The sequence below is a fragment of the Branchiostoma lanceolatum genome, chromosome 2 (assembly GCF_035083965.1).
Source record: "Branchiostoma lanceolatum isolate klBraLanc5 chromosome 2, klBraLanc5.hap2, whole genome shotgun sequence".
Taxonomy (NCBI): domain Eukaryota; kingdom Metazoa; phylum Chordata; class Leptocardii; order Amphioxiformes; family Branchiostomatidae; genus Branchiostoma; species Branchiostoma lanceolatum.
Window position 1 is genome coordinate 29,048,078 of NC_089723.1, and position 12,630 is coordinate 29,060,707.

General features: G+C 41.3%; 2 protein-coding genes across 3 annotated transcripts; one reads left to right on the forward strand and one right to left on the reverse strand.

Moving 5' to 3' along the window:
- The first annotated feature begins 264 nt into the window (after positions 1-264).
- Positions 265-4,099, forward strand: LOC136428436 (uncharacterized). Its single transcript, XM_066417929.1, has 3 exons — positions 265-721; positions 2,526-2,682; positions 3,379-4,099. The coding sequence occupies exons 1-3, from the start codon at positions 458-460 to the stop codon at positions 3,651-3,653; spliced, it is 696 nt and encodes a 231-aa protein (XP_066274026.1). The 5' UTR covers positions 265-457; the 3' UTR covers positions 3,654-4,099.
- LOC136428434 (armadillo repeat-containing protein 6-like) lies at positions 4,019-12,623 on the reverse strand. 2 transcript variants are annotated; one of them, XM_066417926.1, is made up of 7 exons: positions 12,502-12,623; positions 10,932-11,092; positions 9,452-10,070; positions 8,852-8,997; positions 7,773-7,892; positions 6,252-6,401; positions 4,019-5,635 (listed from the first exon to the last, which is right to left on the reverse strand). In XM_066417926.1, exons 2-7 carry the CDS (start codon positions 11,085-11,087, stop codon positions 5,423-5,425), a joined length of 1,404 nt encoding a protein of 467 aa, XP_066274023.1. In that variant the 5' UTR covers positions 11,088-11,092; positions 12,502-12,623; the 3' UTR covers positions 4,019-5,422. The 2 variants fall into 2 exon arrangements, with proteins under 2 accessions (XP_066274023.1, XP_066274024.1); XM_066417927.1 differs by having other exon boundaries at positions 10,932-11,087; positions 12,502-12,609.
- Positions 12,624-12,630: the final 7 nt, after the last annotated feature.

Genomic DNA, 12,630 nt, shown 5'->3' on the forward strand with positions numbered 1-12,630 from the left:
TCGTATGACGAATATGACTGTACTCTACCAATGACGCTGGAAGGGGCGTGGCATGTAATAAGTGTGTAACGGGTCAAATACACTAAGGTCGTCGAGTCGATCTGTCTCAAAAAGATTGACGTCAAGTGTAATGAAAGCAAAGGTTTGACGTGGAAACCTTGTCGCCAACATTAATCAACAAAGAACGGCAATCTATTCGACGTCTGGCTAGTCAAGAACAAATTAGTCTTAACCACACCAGACGCCACGCAAAAGGTCGTGTTTGCATGTGTCGTCACTTGGTTAAACAGTGTCGCATGGATACCCCACTATGCTCGCACTACTACACACTCAACACGCCATTGAACTGGTGAACAGCCCGCCACCTAACGATTTGGAGGGCTTGCGTTTTTTCTAGACCCCGTGACGGTCACCGGCAAAGGGACGGGGTATCCTAAGCGGTTCATTGTGAGATTCTATGGAGGCACCGCGCCCTGCCCTACCTAACATCGCCAGACCCAAGAAGCTACATCGCATGTCCGTAACGCTAGACATCACAGCACACTTTCCCAGCAAGGATCCACAGAACACACGTAAGCAGTCCGACATGGACCGGACATATCGTAAAGCCATCGAGTCCGTCTGGCCTCGGCTTGTGCGAGACCTGGTGTTGAAGCCAACGTTCTTACAACGCTTGAGAACACACGGAATATTCACCCAGGAAGTTTTGAATATCATTCAGGTAAGTGAAATGTACACTGTACACTAGTACTGCTTTCAACCTAGTGTTAGCTAGTATAGACATTTCAGTATTCCATTTTTAGTTTGTGTTCTCCGGTATAGAATAAAAACAACGTTTCATCTTTGTAAGTGTTGGGTGAAGAGTATGATCGTATTGCATTCAAAGTAAAAAAAAATCGATGTGTTTTTGTTTTGATATTATTTACCCTATCATACCTTACCCATAAGTATGGTACTGAACCACGCATTTTAAGAACTAGGCAACTGAATTTAGTTATCTGGCACCTCTTATTGAATTTTTCAATGTCTGATATTCACTGTCATAAGCTGCAGGCTTAATCTTTATCATATGGTACTTATTTGCTACACAGTACCATGTAACAGGTACCACTTCAGAATTAAAGTTGACCAGCTTTTGAGAGCTGCTCCAAAATTACAAACATTTTTTTTTCACAACAATGCCTGTGTCATGATCAACAGGAGTCACAAACTTGTTTCAGCTATCATTTTCAGATACACAAAAAATCCTGTTTTTCTCAAACTTTCTATTGTGTATTATGCTGCATACATTTCATTGATGTCTGATTTGAGAAAAACACTCAACCAACACAAAAGGGTTCTTCATATCAATCAATTCAAGCACATCCATAGAAAACATAGTCCAGTACAGCAGATCTGGCTACCATCGACACATGACCAGTACAAACATGGCTGTGCACTGTGATAACAGACAGCGACTTGTAGGACATCATGCATGCTCATTACAAACAAAACTTTCCCTAAACAGCTCTTTTAGTACCAGCTAAGATTACAAAGTGCCAGAGGTGAAAACTGTGGAGTATGAACACAGTGAGGTTTGTACTCTATACTCTCCTAAACCGAATGTACCAAGATATATATATACAGTAGACTTTCCCATCAGGCTATGTTTTTAAGTTGATATTCCAGTTTGCATTTTTGCACCAAGAAATTAGATTGGAATAACCTTAGCTGTGGAACAGAATCTATCTCTTTATCTCTACGCCATACGGTAGGTTAAAAAACGACTAAATCTATCTTTAATTGTTTATTAACCAATCTGCCCATGATGTGTCATCCTGTGCTGTTAGAATGAGCCCACCCCAGTGCTACAGAAGTCCCTGATGTTGTGTTCTCCTGTACTGTTAGAATGAGCCCACCCCAGTGCTACAGAAGTCCCTGATGTTGTGTTCTCCTGCACTGTTAGAATGAGCCCACCCCAGTGCTACAGAAGTCCCTGATGTTGTGTTCTCCTGTACTGTTAGAATGAGCCCACCCCAGTGCTACAGAAGTCCCTGATGTTGTGTTCTCCTGCACTGTTAGAATGAGCCCACCCCAGTGCTACAGAAGTCCCTGATGTTGTGTTCTCCTGTACTGTTGGAACAAGCCCACCCCAGTGCTACAGAAGTCCCTGATGTTGTGTTCTCCTGCACTGTTAGAATGAGCCCACCCCAGTGCTACAGAAGTCCCTGATGTTGTGCTCTCCTGCACTGTTAGAATGAGCCCACCCCAGTGCTACAGAAGTCCCTGATGTTGTGTTCTCCTGTACTGTTGGAACAAGCCCACCCCAGTGCTACAGAAGTCCCTGATGTTGTGCTCTCCTGTACTGTTAGAACGAGCCCACCCCAGTGCTACAGAAGTCCCTGATGTTGTGTTCTCCTGTACTGTTAGAATGAGCCCACCCCAGTGCTACAGAAGTCCCTGATGTTGTGTTCTCCTGTACTGTTAGAAAGAGCCCACCCCAGTGCTGCAGAAGTCCCTGATGTTGTGTTCTCCTGTACTGTTAGAATGAGCCCACCCCAGTCCTACAGAAGTCCCTGATGTTGAAGCTGTTGATGAACAGAGACTCTCGACAGTTCCACCAGTTCTGCCAGGTCCTGTGGGACAGTGGTTATCACGGCCTGGCCAGGGCGCTGGAGGACCCACAGACTGACCAGCGCGAGCGTGAGTACAGCATATACACTACTGTCAATCATTTTAAGTTCGTAGTGTTTGCTGTGGCTTTTAGTTTGCAGTTATAACAAGGTGGTAGGCAGGCAGAAGACAGCAGAAGCATTTTCGCAGCAAAGATCGCGAACATTAAACCATTGTAAACCTAAATGCATCTACAGTTTCTGTAACTGTAACTAACCTACATGTATTTTGTCAATAGCAAGAACAAAATAGTAACATCTAATATCCAGGTACTCTTTTCCTAGCATAACTATTTGGATCCTGAGCAAAACAAACTTTCTAAAAAATTATTTTCCTAAAAAAAGGTAGACTGTATATTGTAATACTGTATACTGTGGCGACTTAATTTGCAGTAGGAGGGGAAGTTGGAGGGGAAGGAAGGCATTCACATTATTTAAGTTCACTGTTGACACAATACAGAAGTATAGTATCAAGAGCTTATATTGAAAAAATAAAACCACTACAAATATTTCATGATTTACACAGTAACAGTATGTTGTTTTGGTAGCTATTAGTAATTGTTTAAGAGGGTGTCCTATCCAATCTAGCCAACAAAAAGCGCCATGATTCATCCTCAGTCAGGTTTGACCACTTTTACCTATCCACTCTACCTAGTACATAGCTGCATGGCAAATCTACATGCAGAAATATTTCAGTTCCTAAGACAAGCTTTCTTCCCATATCTAGAAGCGGAGGCTCTCAGAGAGGAAGTCACAAACCTGCAACAGCAGAACAGACTCCTGACGAGGCGGGTGCGGCAGCTAGAGCTCGACCAGCAGCGGACAAACAAGAAGCTTGCAGAAGTTACAGCTGAACTGAGATCTAAAGACAGCCGGTACACTACGCAAAGTTCTAATGAGGAGGACTTGCTAAAGAAGAGGAATCGAACGCTGAGGGAACTCTTAGAAATGGAGGAACAATACAGGAGACGTATGACAAAACAAAGGGACGGGCATGTATAGAAGTCATTATAGTGGCCTTTACTGTAGTTGATGTAAGCATAGAATAAATGCCTACGCCCCTGAGGTGGCGCAAAAAAAAGTACCATTTCCTGATCAAGTGTCTGTGGATGTCATCGACAACATATTGGGACTGCTGTACACACTTAAAATGTGTGGGCAGCAGAATATGTATCTTTTGAAAGTGTAAATATAAAATAAAGTAACTGCTGTGCTTAGGCATACAATGCCAGTTCCTTCTGCTGCTAACATGTCTACAAAGATTTTTCAAGCTGTGATAAAATCCTATCAGGTTACAATAGCTCTATTTGAACAAATTGAAGTAAGATTTCAGGACTAATTTTCAATGGCAGATCCAAGTCCATTAGTAGTTTGGAATTGAGTTTTTATTCAAGTTCAGAAAATTGTCACAACTGCTGCTGTTGAATAAAAGGCAAGATATCAACTGGCTTTGCTTCAACACCTAGTTTTCCATGATCCTTCCAACAGCATGTTGCCATGTTGAAACTGTAATATTATCATACCTACAAATTTGTCAAATGTCACAATTGCATGACTGTGATAACAAGTGGCACATACATGTAGGTCAGCAAGTTTCCTTACTGTTTCAGTAGCAGGGTATATTGTTGCAAGGAGGGGTTGCTAGCCCCTTAAACATGACCGAGGCACCTCCATTTTTAGTCCCTTTCGAAAAACAAGTGCAGTCCCAACCGAGATGTCCTGAATTTGAACCGGGGTCTTCCAGTTACTAACTTATTGGAACCAATAACTCAACTGTGAGGCTGCTAGAAGTTCCAAATTTCAAGTTCAAGTTCAACCATCCAAAAATGACAGACAATGTGCGAGTCATGTGAGTTCAAACACCCTATATTTAGCATCTCTTCACTATCAGAGTAATATATGTGCATAATTTTGCACATTTGCAGTTGGCATTGTTTGTATACTGTGATGCAAGTCATTGATCCTTTTGTCCTACTCACACATTCAAATTATTTCCAAAGACATCAAGAGCATATCTATTCTTCATATGTTGAAAATGAGAGTAATATGTACAAACGTAAAAAAATTACCTTATAAATTAACAAAATTCAACATATTAGTGCCAAAGAAACCAAGAATTGTGTTTTTACTCAACACATTCCTTCATAACCTAATACATGTGTAATAATAATCTGTAGGAATCAAAAGGTGTAAGATCCCAATACGATATCATTATGATCAGGCGACCTTGACTTTAGGACAGTCCATACATTGAGCATATTTTCCACTTTCTTCACACATCAAAGACACTGCAATACAGACATCAATGCAAAATTTGGCTTGCCAAAAAAAGGCAGACAATGTATATATATAGTAATAAATTTACACGCTATTTCCGTGCACAAAGTAAAGGACTTAGCAACAAGCTTTCGACCAGTCCTCTGTCATGGACAAAGCCAGAATCCGGACACTGAGCAGGATTATTTCCTAAGAGTGGTGAAGGAGGCAATTCATTAGGGCCTATCCACCGTTCCTCAACAGACAAGGGAGCTGATTTCGACTGCCGGGCATCTTTGACCTGTTGTTGAGTCACACTTCCTCTCAGGCCAAGTGAAGTAGGCTTTGGGCGAAATCAACTTGAGAAGGACCAGAGGACTGGTCAAAAGCTTGTTGGTAAGCACTTTACCTTGTTTATGGATATAGTATGTAAATCTATAACTATGTCGATTACTGTCACAGATGAACCTTTATCATACGAAATGTATACATCTCTGGGATTCCTTCCCACTGTGTCAGCGTGTGATACCCTTCCCCTCTCCCTTCCACAAACATCTCAGCTCCACCTGCCCCCCTAGGTCCCTGATGGCGGCCTTCCCTTCATCCTCCAAGTCCTTGTGCCGAGCCCTGGCCTCGTTGATGACGGCCTCGGCTCCCAGCTCCAGGATGGGCTCCGCGAATTCCCTGCTCCTGGAAACCAGGTTGCGTAGGGCCATGCACCCTTGTTTCTACATTGAGTGATGAAATAGAAAATAACAAACTATTAGGCTATCCCCTGAGGCATTGCAAAAAAATTCAAAATCTAGAGAAACAAATGTCTGGCTATTCAAGAATAAAAGTGGAAGAGACCTCAAACCAGATAAGCTCACTTAAGAGGCAATCTTCCACTGGTTGGGACAGAAAACCTGTACAGTTTATACAGGTACATTGTACTGGGCAAATTCCCCACGCTCTTTTTGACAAGTATAATGAACAGTAGACTAAGGCGTCACATCCCGTCCTTTCCGGTTGCACAAATGTAGGGTATGCCACCTCTTGGTCAAGAGTTAGGGTCATTACCCGCTGGACTACGTACGCTACTAAACAAAACATGAAACCAGATAACCAGAAAGCAGGATACATAATCATACATCTTATGACTGTTGCTTTAATCTTCAAAATCTTTGATAATGACTTTTCAAAACAAACAGCCAAGACTCATTACATAACATGCATTCCAACTGGTTTTGAGTATATACAGACTGCAAAAAAAATTGTTTGCTTATGATTGCATATTTCATTCTATGTATACTTTATTCACACATCTATGGCCAGCTAGTGTTACAATTTACATACAAAACACACCTGGACGGAGGATTTGTCCATGTGAACCTTCATAGCTTGTACCACGGTCTCAGCGCCGTTGGCTGCCATGATGGCCTTGGCGTTGTCCGTGTTCCGCAGAGCGAGAGCGCACAGGGCGGCGCAACCCTCCTCACACACCAGCGCCACACCCTGGAGGAGGTCAAAGGGCAGAGTTCAGTAGGGCTGGCCTTGGTACCATCATTCCTTGTTAGTTTTTGTGTAGATGAGTGCAAAGGTTTCCTAGACTTGTGTCCCATAAAACTGAGAGAAACGAAACTTTCGTTTCTAACACTTAATAGGAAACAAGTCTAGGAAAACTTTTAATGAAGCGTCCATGCCTACTAGACACTGAAGACCACTCTACATTCTACTGGCTCTATGCCTACTATACCTTAGCGTTAAACTGGAACTGTTTGGGGTTCAGAGCTAAAAATTCGAATTTATGTATCATTATATGTGCAATCTCAGCATCTTACAATAACAAGATGTAGGTCATGGGAAATCTTTCCTGAACTTTTTTCTGCACATTTGGACATTTATTGCATTACTCTTTTGATCTGAAATATACAATATTGTTTGTTTGTTTGTTTGTTTTATTTATTCGCACATAAAAAACAGAAAGTAATAATGAAATAATCAGAGGTACAATAAAAAACGTGCAGGAGGGGGATGAAGCCTGCAAGGCTTATAGATGCCCTCCTCCTTTTAACTTAACAAATTTACACAATGATAATATGAATATCGAACAAAGGTAAATAATAACAAATGATGAAATAAACATAACAAACAACTATATAATGAAAAATCAAATACTGATAATGTAATACAGATTAAACGAAAGAAATTATCACAAACGAGGACCAGAAATATTTTTAGAAGTAGTTCGGATTTGAAAGAAGATAGTCTCGAAGATGACATTTGAAGGTTATCACAGAGGTAAAGGTCTTAAGGGGGGAGGGGAGGCTATTCCAGACATTGATACATTTAAATTTTACATTCATTTGGGCTAAAGTAGTTCTGAATAGAGGGATATGTAAATTTGAGGTTTGACGTGTTTGGTAATTGTGAAACTGGGAGCGAAAATTAATAAAGTCGTCAAATGTATCAGGCAGATTATGGTTAATGAATTTGGCTGTGAAAAGAGCAAGTTGAAATCTGTTTATATCAAAAATATTCAAAATTCTAAGTTTTTCAAATAGAGGTAGTGAGTGCGTGTAGAAATTTGAACCAGAAGCGATGCGTACAAATTTTTTTTGGAGAATTAATATTGGGCGAAGGGTAGTTCTGTAGGCATTACCCCAGACAATATTACAATAGATGAGGTAGGGGTAAACTAAACTGTTATATATTGTAATAAAGGTTTTACGGGTTATAAGGTGACGGATTCTCCCCAGGATTCCTATAATTTTTGAAATTTCATTAGCTACCATGGCTATGTGAGACTTCCATGTCAATCTGTCATCAATTAGAATTCCTAGAAATTTCGCCTAACATTCAATTACTGATAATTGTCACCCTTACTATATGGATGTTGAGTGCAGTGATGATCAGCTCCATCCCTCCTGCCTGCACTATTTTGGTCTTCACATCGTCGTTCCCGGCTATCGCCTTCAGCAGACTGATCCCCCGACTAGCTAGAGCCTGTAATACAACCATCAACAGGTACTTGTATAAAAAGGAAGGTAAAGGTAGTCCTATAGCCTTTATGATGCCGAAGGGGCAGTGGATTGTTATCCACTGTGTTTAGGGCATGGCATTGGATGGTGCAGCCCAACCTTCTCCTTCCACCAACCATCAAGTCAGGTACCCATTTTTTAACCTGGGTGGAGCGAGGAAAGTGCCTTTCTCAAGTGACCTCTCAATCTCGTGCGTTTGTCTTAATCAGGAACGCTCACCAGCTATTTTAGGAACAGGAATAGGAGTTAGAAGAGCATTTTCAAATGACATCATCACTGTGTCCTCTGCCATGGTATATAAGTTGAAATCTTCCCACACCATAAGGTGTATAGGGCAGAGCCCATCACCGTTTCGTAGCACTAGGCCACACTGGGGTGCAACACTGCAGCATGAGGCTAGTCCACTGGCAGTGGAGTGTGTTTAACTTTCATACTGTTTCAGAAGTATGTACCATTTTGTCTTTGTTATGACTCAATGCGTCTCTTATCCAGACGTGTCCTACCCGGGCGCGAACTCGGGCCTTCTGGCTCCTCATAATTTGAACCAGGTGTGGTAAGCGACAGAGGCGCAGACCACTAAACCACAGGGACACCCCCCTCTGCGATGTTAGTGTCCCTATTTACATTTCAATGAATCAAAAAGTGCTTTCAGACATTCCAGAGATCTTCTAACCCTCTCAAATGACCACTATCTAATGCCTACAGCTAAAACAAGTATGTTACAGTACATACGGTTGAGCTATGCGCATGATCCATTGAAATGCACACAGGGACACCAACATGGCAGTCAGTACCTGCCTGTTTCATTAACATTGAAAGTATGTTAAAATGCTGCTCTATATGCAAACTTATGTACAGGGTTCTTATTTCTCTGCCCAACACTGTACATTTCAGCTTCATCATCATTGTCAAGGTTAGACTTACCTGATGTCGAACATTTTCCCTCATGGCATTCAGCACCAGGTCCAGTCCTCCGAGGTCTACGATAGCCTGGCAGAACTCGTTCCTAACGGCCAGTCGGCTCAACGTCAGGCAAATGTCTGCCGTGGTTCCAGTATCTCCTATACAAGCTGACAACATCAAGGAATATAATTATCATCAACATGATATAATATCTACATCAACAAAAAAATTTGTGTTGAAAAGAAGTACAAACAAGAGGTACAACACAAACAATATACATGTACATGTACATTTAGAAACTACATGATGCAAAAATGCAAAATGTAATAATAAAAATATAGTATTTATCACACATGAGCCTATTGATGTAATGACAACAGTCTTCAGACAGAATGAGACAGATCTAGACAAATATTTTGAACAAGTACATTGTATTTCAGGTACAGGCACAGGTCTGGACCTGTACCTAAACCTGTGTACCTGTACATAGTTTTACCTAGTTCCTATGCCTAACATAACGCACAGCTCTAATGCCAATGGTCACAGTACTAGGCCAGTGTTGTAATAGACTGTATACATTGTACATAATCAAACTATAAGAAAGGAGATGTCCCGCCTCACCTGCTAAAGAGGCCAGGAGTGTCTCCAAAGCCTTGTGCTCTGTCACCATCATCTTGGCATGTTCATGCGCCTTCCCAAACGGAACACGTATGTCGTCGTCAAACGTCAGCACCCTCATGACCGTGCACGCCGACCTCACCACATCTGCGCGGGAACCATGTGTTTCCAGAGCCTTCTTTAGACACGGGAGTAGACCGTGCTCTATGTACGCCTGACGGTTGGTCTCGTGCTTTAAACATGTGGCGTAAATCGCCTTAAAGGTGATTGCCTGCAGTGGTGCATCGTCAGGAAACTTGGTAAGAGTTTGTACGAGAAACTTCATGCCCGTCTCATCGATTAGATCAGGTTGACCCTCGAGAAAGGCCGCGAGAGTTTCTATACATCTGGATAATGTGTTGGCGTCGTCGCTGAACTTGGTGCATGCAGAGAACATGACCTTGTAGCCATCCTTGCTTGCGGCAAGGCTGCGGTGGGAGAAGCTGACCGTGCACTGTTCTTGGAACGTCTGTAGAGCAGACGTCAGTTTTTCCTGGTCAGGGCTGTCGGACGTGAGCAAGGTGGACAGATCGGCCAGTGCCGCCAACACGGCATGCTCTGGTTCTCCTGATGGTGTCGACCCCTGAGGGATGTAAAAGAAACAGAATAAGCCATGGGGAGGCAGAATATATACGATTGTTGTAGAATGTTATTACACAGATATGCACAAATCTCTTGTAAGTGTGCCCTTCAACTAGACCATAAATATGGACGTTTAATGAAGGACGAAATGTTCACGCACCTTATGTCACATCAAAAGTAAAAAATACAATGTAATGGAAGTGGAGAGGAAATAGACTCTGTAGATGTGGATGGAATAAAGCATAACCTCTCTACACTTTTACTTTAGTTATCTAACTCAGTGCATTTAGCCTGCAGGCCACCTTGTGCGTGAAGTCATCGTCAGTGTCGTTATATTTCAACACTCAAAATACTTGCCAAATTGCATGTTTATATTTTCTTCAGTAATGTCGTTAATCTTTTATGCAAATTGTAGGTAGGTATTTTGAGCAATGACATTTGTTTTGCTGTACTTTATACTTACAATTAGGTCAAATCACACCAGGAGGTGATCACGGAATGGTTCGTTTATTCCTTGTACTTGTAGTGCCAAGTGGCACATAGTTAGCTATAGGTCAGCAAGTTTCCTTGCTGTTTCTGTGGCAGGATATATTTTAACAGGGAGGGGTTGCTCATCAGGGAGGTACCTCCTCGAACACAGCACCCTCATTCTATGCCTCTTCCGAAAGACAGGTACAGCCCCAACCGAGATGTCCTTCCCAGTTACCATCTAATAGGAACCAGGAGCTCAAATGTGAGGCTGCTACCAGTTGAGCTACAACCTGTACAGGGACATCCCGCAGGTTTGCTGAGATGACCACAAAAAAATCTATACTGTTAAAAAAAGACCCTGGTTCTGGATAAATAGAAGTATGGTCGTTACCAGGTTGAGCGTTTTAACGATGTTGCTCAGGTTGACACCTTGAGACTCGAACTGTTGGACGGCCTCCTGGACGGCCTCCTCCCCCTCCATCTCAAACTCCTCCATGTTCTCTTTAACCACAGCGTCAAACGTCTCCTGAGTGATCTGTTTAGCCATCTTCTCTGTGAGGAAAAGTCGGGTGTTATAAAGCAATCAATCAATGTTTAATTCTATTCTACTGGATACTGGAGTTTTTTTAAAACAACGAGTAATGTTTCTCACCTGCTTACGTAAAAGAAAACTCTTATATTCTTAAACTTAAGAAGATGTCATCAGGTTTAATAGTTAACATGATGTAATCAGGTTTAATAGTTAACATGATGTAATCAGGTTTAATAGTTAACATGATGTCATCAGGTTTAATAGTTAACATGATGTCATCAGGTTTGATAGTTTACATGTCACCATGTTTATTTTGATAGTAAACATGTCACCAGGTTTTATAGTTACTTTAACATGATGTCATCAGGTTTGATAGTAAACATGATGTCATCAGGTTTGATAGTTAACATGATGTCATCAGGTTTGATAGTAAACATGATGTCATCAGGTTTGATAGTAAACATGATGTCATCAGGTACAATACTGTAAATGCAGAAATGTTTGTGGTGGTTTTATGTTTGCATTTTTTGTGGTGAACTCTTCAACGCGAAACTTTTTGCTTACTTATTATACTGTAGCGCTACTACTGTGAATGCATTTAAGTTCCCATGGTTTTCATTTCGTGGTGAAATTTAAGTTTGCATGATTTTTATTTGGTGGTAGGGAGAAAATGGAGTGTTTGCGGTGGTTTTTAGTTTGCGGCAGTGTTATAGTCACGTACTGCTATTAGTAATATATTGGACCACAAACATTTCTGCATTTACAGTATTGTTTCAAACGCGAACTTAAAACCACCGCCAACACTCCATTTTCTCCCTACCACGAAATAAAAATCATGCAAACTTAAATGCATTTACAGTAGTTAACATGATGTTATCAGGTTTAATAGTTAACATGATGTCATCATCCCAACCCATGGCATGATGTCATTATCCTGTCAAATATATGTAACCATTAATGTCAGTACATCAATACAAAATAACAATTGACAAGGTAACTACAGAACAATCACACTGAAGATAATAAGATAGGTAAACAAGGAATAAAAAAATAATACAGATTCTGAAATAAAAGAAACCGTTACAACTTCATTTTATAAATTCTCCTGTCATGGGACCAGCATTTTGATGAGATATGCGGTAGACGAAGCATACTAATGTTCTTGTGATGATACTCATAATTAACGTCCTCTCTTTCACATTGCAATCTCAGGATCTTGGATTTGGACTTATCTAACAGTACCTAAACTCTTCTCCAAACCCCTACGTCCCCCTCTAAATCTCTCTAACCCCCCTCCCCACTTTAGCGTGACACATGCAGAAATCTATGGTGATATCAGGATCGAAAAATGATGAATAATACTCATAACACAAAAACTAGGAAGAACGCAAACAACTTATCAACAAGAAACGTTAGAAGTTAAGGTTACCTTTGCGGTTTGTTGACAGGGCAACTAAGAAAATTCGGATCACCGCGCCACCAAACACCGGAAGTATACTTCAGTAGGTTGGTAGTAGATCGGCTACAGCGGGGAAACGGAAATGAAAGCGAAGTGATG